The following is a 13,066-nucleotide window of genomic DNA, read 5'->3' on the forward strand; positions in this document are numbered from 1 at the left end:
CATGTCTACAGGTACAACAATCTATGTAAACACATTGTTAAAACAGAAACTTTTAGTAATAAATGACAAAATGTAGACATGAACTGTATAATGTGTGAAGGCTAAAGTCCAAATATCAAACACTCTCACAAAAGGTACAAGTATAATATGACAGCTTCCGTGGTGCAGTGGTAAGAACTGCTGACTTGTAATTAAAAGGTCGCTGGTTCGATATCGGTTGCCTCGCATAGTTACCATTTTGAGCATTGAGCTGCTCTTATTGTTAATATTATACAATAAAAACGTACATTTGATTTGTCTGTAACAGCCGGTGTAAGTTTATAGTACTTGTAAAAGTTAGCGTTTTTTTCTCACTTTTATTCTTTCAATCACAATCACAATACAAACCCCCCACCACCCCAGATCTGATGGTGTAAGTTTTTATTTCAAACTGGGAATGACTGTGGATTTGAGGTGTGTTTTTTGAGTCAATGGAGTTGACTGGCACAGAACTCTGCAAACTGCTTCTCCCACAGGAATCTGTACATCTGTACACTTGCTCAAGCGTTATCAACCTCTTAAAAAAGTTACAAGGAAACATACAATTAATCAAAATGAATTATCAACAGTTTTCTAATTAACTTTTTGCAGACAGTAATGAAACACAGTAGTTCTTTATATTCTGCATCGACTTTTTCAAAAATGCACTTCAGAACTTGTAATTACAGAGAGCTGAAACTGTAAAATTAGATCTGTGATTTTCTTTGCCGGTTTCTGTTCCATTTAGTATTGCTGAACTATCATCGCAATGTCTTTAGATACATTTAAGGTATCTTAAAATGATTTGCAAATCTCCAAAAATCTGCCTATTCACAGATATTTCAGTATGAATTTTGTGTATATAAATATTACATTTCCGATATCTCCAAAAAGTGTAGTTAATTTATATTACAATGTAATCATCCATCCATTATCCAACCTGCTATACAGTAATCCCTCGCTACTTCGCAGTTCACTTTTCGCGGATTCACGACTTTGCGGGTTTTTAAATATAGTAGTAGTATTTCCTAGTCTAAGAACAACAAAACAAGTTCGGTGACAAAGTGTGTTGTAACATGGGCTGTGATTGGTACATGGGAGGAGCGACAAATCACAGCTTCCCGCTTTCTAATCAGGCCCGTGATTGGTGCTTTGACTGATGCCTAGATCCCACAGCACCTCCCCTTGTGTCTCTGTCACGGACATTTCGATTCAAGCTTTCTCGCCGAGCGGTTTACTTTACACTGTACTGTGTGTGATTTTTTTTTTTTTTTTGTGGTTTCTTTGTATTGAACTTCGCTTCAATTTTCATCCCCTGCAATGGCTCCCAAACGTGCTCCTTCTTTCAAGGCTGGTGCTGAGCCTAAACGCCAACGAAGAATGATGACGATCGCTGAGAAGGTAAAACTTCTGGATATGTTGAAGGAAGGGAGAACGTTCGCGGCTGTGGCTGCAAGACTGGCTAAGGATCTGCAAGAATGGGAATGGAATGGAATGGAATGGAATGGAATGGGACGACGATATGGTTCGATCGGTCCAATTTTGCAACAAGGTCGACGACGTCATGACCGCCTACAAGCTGCTCTTCGACCAGAAAAAGACGCAGCGGCACCAGCTGCCGATCACAATGTTTTTGCAGCCTCGCAAAAAAGAGACAGTTCCTACTACTACTATGGATACACCTTCGGAAACCGTGGAAGAGGTGCCCCAGGAAATGGCACCGCCATCTGAAGAGACGTAAAATACAGTCATCGGCTGCACAGTAAAAATTATCTTCACCTTCATCGTCATTATTTTTACTGCACAGCATATTCATCACCATCCTCACATCATATATAGGTACGTGTACTTCGCTATACAGTAACTGTAAACTTATCTACCGATTTCATATTACTTAACAGTTGTCCCTGTTATTAACACTAGAATTACCAGAACCTATGAAAAAACTCGTAAATCCGTCCCACCTTAAATCGCTTCTAAAAATCGTTCACAGCTCTCCACCAGCGTCTTTTGTCATCTAAATGTGCTGATAAAAATGAGGCTGCAAGCAGCCGGCTATTCCATCCCCCCACTGTACTGATTACTGTATTCCAACCACAGGGTCACGGGGGGGTCTGCTGGAGCCAATCCCAGCCAACACAGGGCGCAAGGCAGGAAACAAACACCGGGCAGGACACACACACACATCCACACACCAAGCACACACTAGGGACAATTTTAGGATTGCCAGTGCACCTAACCTGCATGTCTTTGGACTGTAGGAGGAAACCGGAGCACCTGGAGGAAACGCACGCAGACACGGGGAGAACATGCAAACTCCATGCAGGGAGGACCCGGCAAGTGAACCCAGGTCTCCTTACTGCAAGGCAGCAGCTCTACCACTGTGACACCATGCCACCCATACAATGTAATCAAGATATCATAAATTCTGCTTTTTTTTTTTTTTGTGACTTAATCAATATCTCTTAAAATGTATTTCAGATATAGTATACAACAGAGGTCTCCCAACACGTCGCTTGCGAACTATCGGTAGCTTGCACCCCCTGTACAAGTAGCTCGCCAAAGGGTTAATGAATCCTACATAAATTTAAAAACTTGATTAGTCAAATTAGGGGTGGGCCATCTTTCCAAAAAATCATATCATGATCCACAATCTGAATTGCAATCTATCTTTTCAATGTTGCATACACTTAAGAGAATATCTGGACTGAAACTCATGAAGACCTAAGTAACACTTTATTTTAAATATCAAACAAAGTTGAATTCATTTGTTCTGTTGTTTGCTTACTAAGTGGAGTTAAGGAACACGGCCCGAAGCTGCCGAGTGAGTGAGTAGAGCCCCCAACCAGGGCCCACTGTGTGTTTCTCAGATTTGTGTAAATAAATCGGTACCACACGCGAACTATGATGCATAGCGAAATGAGAGAAGTCGCAAAATCAGCCTGAATGTTCAAGAAAATTATAGAAAAAAAAACCAATCTAAATCTGTTAAGTAGTTCTCTTGTTTAAAGCGGACAGACAGACATACATTGGATTTTATATATTGTATATTAGTAAACCTTCAAAATAATGTGCAGTTAAAGTCTCAACAGCATTCTCAGCATTTCTGGAGCTTAGTAAAGCCAGATAACTATAAGAATCTTCACCAAGCAGCTCTGAAAATGTCTGCTTTGTTTAGGTCTACATACCTCTGTGAGTCTGCCTTTTCTGACATGAATGTCATGAAATCAAAGTTCAGAACAAGACTGACAGATGAACATTTAAATGACTCCATAAGAGTTAACCTAAGTGGCTACACTCCACCATACACCTCTCTTGTTGACTCTATGCAGTTCCATGCAACTGGACATGTGAATACTCTTGTGAAGTGAAACAGTGACATATAACAAAATGACAAATAAATACGGAATATATGTGTATTTGGATTTGCATTGTTTTGTTTTGACAGCATTCATGTTTTAATTTAATAGTGTGAGACACTAGAAAATGCATACAAACATACAAAATGCACTTGCAGGTGAATTAAATATTTTTTGTGATGCTTTAATGCAAAATGTGAGTTGGGCACACAAACATTTTGTAAATGTTCATACAGAACAAGCTTATTCAGTTTGTTTGGGAAGTAAGCTATTAGAATAAACGTTAGAAAGCATGAGTATCTCTCGGCCATTTTCATTTTGTAAATGTAGCTCTTTGGGTGAGGTTGGAGACCCCTGGTATACAATGAATCTTATTTGAGATATCTAAATTCACTTCCTGATATCTTAAAGTGAGATGTCATAAATTACATCTAGATATTTAGAATTTTATTTCAAGATACTGAAGTACACATGAAGATATCTTCAAAATAGCAGGAAATTACTTCAAGATTACTGAGTATATTGTATATTTTTTATATATGAAATACAATTAGATATGTGAAATCCATTTTCAGAACAACTTCCTAAGCATTTGAAGATATGTTTAAAATAGCTTTTTTTGTTTGCAAATGAAAGGCTTTCTATACTTTATAACTGAATAATACATTACAAAGAATACTAATTTACAACATGTATTTTGTTCCTTATGTTTATTGACTACTTTAATTTGTAATTCATGGAAAACTTGTCATGTTCAACTGTTGAAATACACTTTTTCTTACAGACATGTTACAAGTACTACATGAGTGATGATATAAGTAAAGATGCAGATGGCATGGATGAACAATGCAGGTAAAGCTCAAAATATTTTTTAAATTAATTTGCTAATATTGCTGTCTACTAATATTTCATCTTTAAAAATGTGTTTGGCCAAGGAAATGGGGCAATGGGCCAGCAATACTATTTTTTACAGGAGACCTACTTAATAAATAAGGATCTGTTTCAGCTCAAAAGAAAATGTGTTGATGAAATGTTTAATTTTATGGCAAGAAAATGATGTTGATGTTGAAATTTATATTTCAGAAATTATTTTATTTCTTGCCACTGATCTAATATCTGTCTTTAAAAGAACAATATATTACATTTGTGGCGAATCTATACAAATATCAATTAATTTCACCTAATATATATGCACAGAATATGGATGACTGAGAATTCAACCTTAAGTTAGTATTGTTTTCTCAGTATGGCCACTCATAACCTTATTACTGGAAACGTCTGTCTGTTAAATCCAGATGTAGATAGGTACTTGGCAACTGCAGCTATGACATCTCAAACTGTAGCATTAACTATATTGTTTATTAAGGCTTATGACCTCTCTAATCCTTGGAGATAATTTTTATTATGTCATAGTTGCTCAAGAACTGGTTATTTTATTTGATTGGAACTTGCTTTCCTGTATTATATCCTAAAGATACATTATTGTTATTTCTGACTGTGCCCCTCTTACTCTGGAGCTGAGATCGTTATCTCCTGTAAAACTAACCTACACCTGGAAACTTAACAGATTAATATTAGACATACAGTACAAAAATTTGAGTGTAAATTCATTTATTTATGCTATTTTCATGCAGACCAGTGTTGCTTCAAAAACTTTTTTAGGAACACCCTAGGAAACACTGAGAGTTGTTCTAAGAGTACAGATTATTTCGTTTGTCTCACATAAACATAAATTGGAGAGTAAAAGATCTTTATAGGTCATTACTAAGATGTCTAGAGCTGATCAGGAATTTGCTAAATCTTCATATTAGGAGCCTTTTAGAAAAAGGCTTTATTTGGAATTTTATCTTTTTACCACAAAACAACCATTAACTCTTATGGGACAAGTTTTGAAAATGAAGAACAGGATGTTAAGATTTTAGCATAACAAATACATAAACATGAATCATAGATTTAAAGAGTGCTACTGGAAGTAAAATTAATGGATCACAAAGAAATAATCAGCAAAGTTAAGGAATACTATTAAATGTTTATAGACCTCACCATGTAAAAATTTTGATTTTCAAGCAACGGATGATTTTGATAAAATGCAGACATCACAGCGTAATCCTTAATACTCTAATTGTAGAATTGTTTGAAGTTTATGATGTCAAAAACTATAAGCCTGATGTGAGAAATCTATAAGCCCAGACAGCTGTCTAGTAGGTTTATAATAGAAGAAAATGTTAACTTGGCATCATTATTGTTAACAATGTTTATCAAAGCTAAAGATAATAAATTCCTACCAATAACATTATGGTAAACATCAATTTCAATCTTACTAAAGATTGATACAGATCAATAGGACAACTTTTAAAATTTTAAAATCTAGGCAAAAGATTTAACTAAAGGGATAGAGAAAGCGTTCCCTTTGTAAATTTTAAAAAATCAAACTGGAGGAGTTAAATTGGTATTCAGTTCTTTGCACTTATGTAATTTGTTCCAGCATAATCTATATTTACAGAGATTGTGCTGTCCTAATAAAGTTTTTGATGACGTTGAGGTGGGATATCTATGTACTGGATTCCCCAAATTTGAGTCTGACTCTGCATGGATTGCATTATTATATACTAGTCCTGCAGTCTTGGTTAATATTAATATGAAATATACAATATGAAACTAGACAAGGATGTCCATTGTCACCAGTGCTTTTTTCAGTTACTATTTAACCACTAGCTCTTCATCTCTGGTAGCAAAGATAAAAATGATTATAATGGAAAATCTGTAATAGAATATAACATTTTATTCTTCAGTGTACTTTCATCTATGCCACTACGAATTGGTACGAAAATTCCATAAGATCTCCAAGTTCAAAATTAATTCAAATAAAACTTTTTTTCTAGTGTAATTTAAAAAAAAACAAAAAAAAACAAACTTGCATTTCCTGATGCAGTGATGATACTTTTGGCAGCAGTTTTGCAAAATCCATTTCTGAAGCGAATTGGTTTTTAATGCAGTGTTGTCAGAAGTGTTTGATCTTGCCTTTTATGAAACAAAGTTTCTTTGCATTCCCTAATATCATGCACTTCAGAAAGCTTTATGTTACTAGTACGCATAACTTTAGGAATTATGTTCTTGAACTGCTGGGTTATTCAGTAATGCAGTTTTTCCATAAAGTGGTGAATCTTGATCCATCCCTGATTGTAAACAATAATCCTATTCAGGGTGCTCCTTCTATACCAAAGCTCCTGTAAAAGACCAAAGAAGGCAGAGAAATAATTGGGGAATCCACCCTGTATATTATACATACTGTTAGGCAAATCAAGTAACAGTACCAGAGAACTGTCTGGTTCAGTGTGAAAATAGGAACATAAAAGGAATGGAATATGCTAGGCTTTTATAGTCCTGGGTGAAGAAGAGGCAGGTCCGTGGGTGCTCAAGATGGAAGTGAGGTCAGTCGGAGATTTTGGCAGGAACTTGGAGGAGTTTTAGGCAGGTTTCTGTTCAGGTGATCTGCAGAACAGGGAGAACACTGGTTAGTGCACTTCATCAGACCCTTTCCTTTTTTCCACCCTTGATTAATCCCTTAGCCGATCTCCCAAGTGCACATATGTGACGCACGTCTTTTGGATATTTCTTAAACATTACATAATTACCTTAAATTGCCTTGTCCCTACTTTTTTTTGGAAGTGCCAAATTCATAATGGGCATGCATTTAAAGAACAACAAAGTTGCTGTGGGAGAACATTGCAAACTGTAAAATAATAGAAATTTATTAAGCTTAAAATGGATAAGAGAGGATTTGAACACCTTTGGTTTTGTTAGAAGTTTACAAAGTGTCCTAGCTTTTTTTTGGAATTGTGATGTATTGGGCTCTGTAACTGTATAGCTCTCTTGGTTGTTTGGGAATGGAAAGCTGAGTTTAAATGACTGTCTTTTGTTTTCCCTTGATTAGGTAATGCTATTTTATATTTTTTTTCTGAAATAAAAGGGGAAGCAATGAAATGGGCACAGTTTAAGCTAAGTTAATCAAGTTAAAATTAATATATAAAAGAGATGCTGTATTCATTTTCCAACTGTTTCTAAAGAATGTTTTAAGACGAGCTCACAGGTGATCCCCGGTACTCTGAATGTTATTCCTGAATTTTTATTTTATTTTCAATTACTTTTCACCTCCATTTATTTTGGTTTTCATTTTTAAAATACTTTCTCAAAGATAATTATTGGTTTAACAATTTATTTCTCAACACACTGGGCCTTTGCAGTTATTTGGAAATTTATAGTCTGTTTGTTTTAGTGCAAGGCTTCCTAAACCATTTTCTTCAGATTCATTTGCAGAATTGCTTCTCTTTGTTGCTAGCCTATACTGTATGGAAAATGCTGATAATCAGTTCACACTTGCACTACGGCAGGTACGCATTCTCGATATTTCCACTTTAATCTAGACATAAAGTCGACATTTCCACTTTATTCTCGACATTTCTACATTATTCTCGCCGTTTATCTCGAGATTAAGTTCGACATGTTGACTTTTTTCTCGTAGTTTGTCATTAAAGTACAGTAGAACATCATAAACTAAACTTCATCTTAAAATGAATGTTTAATTTACTAGATTTTCTCAAGCCCCCGTCATAAATTATGTAGCAACATATCAACTTTATTCTTGTCATAAGCGTCAAGATTAAAGTGGAAATGTCGAGGATAAAGTCAACATCTCAACTTTATTCTCAACATATAGTTTTTTTTTTCTTCACTTTGTCCGTATTTTTTTTTCTTCTTCACTGTGGCCCTAATACGCTTCTTTACAAAACCCTCAGCAATTGAGTGATAAAACTTTTGCTCAGGAAACGGTGTGTGCTGCAAGGGTTTCTGCACACTTTTTGCAATATGGACGCAGGTCCAAATATGAGCAAATATAAGAACGGCAGATGGGGTCACTTTAAACATTAACCACAGTGAGTGCTACAAGGATTTTTGCACACAGAACACACCTAATGCTTAAACAACTGTATGTCTATATATTGGTTTGCTATGTACTTTACAAGAAGAGAGCTGCTGTACGCTCAGCCGCACTATACAGACTGCGCTGACGCTAAGAACAGAGAGATCACTTCCTGACGCCTTTTTTCTGATATCTGACAGGCTGGTTTCACTAGACTTTTTTTTTATTTTATCAGACCTCCTCTTGCCTGCCCACCTCCACATCCTCTTTGATTGTAAACTGCCGCTTTACTCCCGCTATTAGCATGTACAGCCCCCTCTCGCCCACCCTCCTTTCCATACTCCTTGCAACTGTATTAAGCTGCTACACCCCCGCTATTACCATGTACAGCCCACTCTCGAAACCCCACCTCCCTATAGTCTTTGCTTGTGAACTGTGCTCTGCCTCGACACCAGCTATTAGCTTTAGCAGTATTTGCCCACCCGCCCGCTCGTCCCTTGCCATCTCTGCAGATCATTAGATTTGCCTGTGCCTGCAGATCTGCGACTGTCATCTCACAATGTCATGCAGATGACAGCCGGGCACTGAACTAAATTAGCCGGGTGGAGCGCCCGGCTAAAAGATGCTAGGGAGAACACTGCGTTATAATTAACTTACCTATTGCAATGTGCAGGCGATGTCCGAAGCATGAAAGTCTGGTCCAGTTGTTGAGTGCGACGGCTTTCACAACGTTGGCCCCGTTGTCGGTCGTCACACACACTTGTTTTTCCTCCTGAAGATTCCACGAGCTGAGGAACTCTTTTTAAGACTTTGGCTATATTTTCCCCTGTATGGTCCTCAGGGAAAAAAATTGTTTCAAGGCACTTGTTTTGTAGCTTCCACTCTTTGTCCACGTAGTGTATTGTGAGGCTCATGTAGGGGTCTGATGTTCGGCTTGACTACATGTCCGTGGTGGACGCAAAAAACTCCACCGAAGATAATGCATTTGACACCTCAGTACGGACCTCTTCATATAAAGCAGGCAAGGCGACTTTAGAAAAGTATTTATTGGTGGGCAGCTTGTAGTGTGGATCAAACTTTTTAAGCATCTTTGTGAAACCTTCTATTTCCACACTCTGAAAGGGCATCATATCCCTGGCTAAACAATGTGTCACTGCATTAGTTAGTTCCCAGGGTTTGCTACTTTTGTCATAAGGCGTGCAGCTATTTAAAGCTACGCCGATTGTTTGTTGAGTCAGCTTCTTTGGTCTCACCACCACACTAGTTGAAGCGGATGCCTCTTCACGTGCTTTAACAGCTTTGTTGTACTCCAACAAGTGCTTCTGTTCAAATGATGAAATAGATTTGTGGTGTTTCCTCCGTTCGCTATGACGGCTCACTTGCATGTTCTACAAAAAATTGTGCTTTGTTGGGTATCTGACAGGCGAAAACCAAACCAGTTTCACACCACTGAAGTTGCACCAGTTTTACAAACCAATTCTGGTTCATCTGTTTCATTCAACAATCCGCTTTCGCCCTTCTCATTCTCTGTCGCCGCCATGCTTTTTCTGCCGTGTGTGTGTTTATTTATATATATATATATATATATATATATATATATATATATATATATATATATATATATATATATATATATATATATATACATACATATATATATACATACACACTCACCTAAAGGATTATTAGGAACACCTGTTCAATTTCTCATTATTGCAATTATCTAATCAACCAATCACATGGCAGTTGCTTTAATGCATTTAGGGGTGTGGTCCTGGTCAAGACAATCTCCTGAACTCCAAACTGAATGTCAGAATGGGAAAGAAAGGTGATTTAAGCAATTTTGAGCGTGGCATGGTTGTTGGTGCCAGACGGGCCGGACTGAGTATTTCACAGTCTGCTCAGTTACTGGGATTTTCATGCACAACCATTTCTAGGGTTTACAAAGAATTGTGTGAAAAGGGAAAAACATCCAGTATGCGGCAGTCCTGTGGGCAAAAATGCCTTGTTGATGCTAGAGGTCAGAGGAGAATGGGCCGACTGATTCAAACTGATAGAAGAGCAACTTTGACTGAAATTACCACTCGTTACAACCGAGGTATGCAGGAAAGCATTTTTGAAGCCACGACACGCACAGCCTTGAGGCGGATGGGCTACAACAGCAGAAGACCCCATCGGGTACCACTCATCTCCACTATGAATAGGAAAAAGAGGCTACAATTTGAACGAGCTTACCAAAATTGGACAGTTGCAGACTGGAAAAATGTTGCCTGGTCTGATGAGTCTCGATTTCTGTTGAGACATTCAAATGGTAGAGTCAGAATTTGTCGTAAACAGAATGAGAACATGGATCCATCATGCCTTGTTACCACTGTGCAGGCTGGTGGTGGTGGTGTAATGGTGTGGGGGATGTTTTCTTGGCACACTTTAGGCCCCTTAGTGCCAATTGGGCATCGTTTAAATGCCACGGGCTACCTGAGCATTGTTTCTGACCATGTCCATCCCTTCATGACCACCATGTACCCATCCTCTGATGGCTACTTCCAGCAGGATAATGCACCATGTCACAAAGCTCGAATCATTTCAAATTGGTTTCTTGAACATGACAGTGAGTTCACTGTACTAAAATGGCCCCCACAGTCACCAGATCTCAACCCAATAGAGCATCTTTGGGATGTGGTGGAACGGGAGCTTCGTGCCCTGGATGTGCATCCCACAAATCTCCATCAACTGCAAGATGCTATCCTATCAATATGGGCCAACATTTCTAAAGAATGCTTCCAGCACCTTGTTGAATCAATGCCACGTAGAATTAAGGCAGTTCTGAAGGCTGAAGGGAGTCAAACACCGTATTAGTATGGTGTTCCTAATAATCCTTTAGGTGAGTGTATATATATGTGTATGTATGTATGTATATATATGTATATGTATATGTATATATATATATATACACTGCTCAAAAAAATTAAAGGAACACTTTGAAAACACATCAGATCTCAATGGGAAAAAGAAATCCTCCTGGATATCTATACTGATATAGACTGGGTAATGTGTTAGGAACGTAAGGATGCCACATCGTTTGATGGAAATGAAAATTATCAACCTACAGAGCCCTGTAAAAAAGTTGGGACAAGGCCATTTTCACCACTGTGTGGCATCTCCTCTTTTCTTACAACACTCAACAGACGTCTGGGGACCTAGGAGACCAGTTTCTCAAGTTTAGAAATAGGAATGCTCTCCCATTCTTGTCTAATACAGACCTCTAACTGTTCAATCGTCTTGGGCCTTCTTTGTCGCACCTTCCTCTTTATGATGCGCCAAATGTTCTCTATAGGTGAAAGATCTGGACTGCAGACTGGCCATTTCAGTATCCGGATCCTTCTCCTACGCAGCCATGATGTTGTGATTGATGCAGAATGTGGTCTGGCATTATCTTGTTGAAAAATGCAGGGTCTTCCCTGAAAGAGATGACGTCTGGATGGGAGCATATGTTGTTCTAGAACCTGAATATATTTTTCTGCATTGATGGTGCCTTTCCAGACATGCAAGCTGCCCATGCCACACGCACTCATGCAACCCCATACCATCAGAGATGCAGGCTTCTGAACTGAGCGTTGATAACAACTTGGGTTGTCCTTGTCCTCTTTGGTCCGGATGACATGGCGTCCCAGATTTCCAAAAAGAATTTCGAATCGTGACTCGTCTGACCACAGAACAGTCTTCGATTTTGCCACACTCCATTTTAAATGATCGCTGGCCCAGTTTCTGGTTTCTGGAAGTATTCCTGAGCCCATTCTGTGATTTCCTTTACAGTAGCATTCCTGTTTGTGGTGCAGTATTGTTTAAAGGCCCGAGATCACGGGCATCCAGTATGGTTTTACGGCCTTGACCCTTACGCACAGAGATTGTTCCAGATTCTCTGAATCTCCGGATGATGTTATGCACAGTTGATGATGATAGATGCAAAGTCTTTGCAATTTTTCGCTGGGTAACACCTTTCTGATATTGCTCCACTGTCTTTCTGCGCAACATTGTGGGAATTGGTGATCCTCTACCCATCTTGACTTCTGAGAGACACTGCCACTCTGAGAAGCTCTTTTTATACCCAATCATGTTGCCAATTGACCTAATTAGTGTTAATTGGTCTTCCAGCTCTTTGTTATGCTCAAATTTACTTTTTCCAGCCTCTTATTGCTACTTGTCCCAACTTTTTTGGGATTTGTTGACACCGTGAAATTTTCAATCAACATATTTTTCCTTTAAAATGATACATTTACTCGGATTAAACGTTTGAACTGTCATCTACGTTCTATTACAAATAAAACATTTGCCATCTCCACATTATTGCATTCAGTTTTTATTCACAATTTTGTTTAATGTCCCAACGTTTTTGGAATCCGGTTTGTATCTCTCTCTCTCTCTGTCTCTCTCTCAAAAGTTTAAGACCACTTGAACAAGTAGAGCTTCAACATGCAACAAGAAGAAATGGGAGTGAGACAAAACATTTTTTGTGCATGCAATTTAATGAAAACAATGATTAAACTGAAACAGGCTGTTTTACAGCTGATCAAAAGTTTAGGACCACACCTCCAAAAAAACCCGTAAACGCCCCCAAAACAGAAATCAAACTTCCAAACATGAACTCAGTAGTGAGTAGCTCCACCGTTATTGTTGATCACTTCAAAAATTCATTGAGGCATGCTTGATGCAAGCGTTTCCATGAGGTGAGTGGGAACATTTCTCCAAGTGGTGAAGACGGCCGCACAAA

At 38.1% G+C, this 13,066-nt stretch overlaps 1 protein-coding gene across 3 annotated transcripts in view; it reads left to right on the forward strand.

The window, feature by feature from the left end:
- Positions 1-13,066, forward strand: part of atrx (ATRX chromatin remodeler) — a 352,828-nt gene that overhangs the window by 83,816 nt on the left and 255,946 nt on the right. For all 3 annotated transcript variants that reach the window (XM_039765743.1, XM_039765744.1, XM_039765745.1), the window contains one exon: positions 4,162-4,229. In XM_039765743.1, coding sequence (XP_039621677.1) covers positions 4,162-4,229 — 68 coding nt within the window. The remainder of the gene's footprint in view (positions 1-4,161; positions 4,230-13,066) is intronic.

Source organism: Polypterus senegalus, chromosome 10, assembly GCF_016835505.1.
Source record: "Polypterus senegalus isolate Bchr_013 chromosome 10, ASM1683550v1, whole genome shotgun sequence".
Classification (NCBI taxonomy): Eukaryota; Metazoa; Chordata; class Cladistia; order Polypteriformes; family Polypteridae; genus Polypterus; species Polypterus senegalus.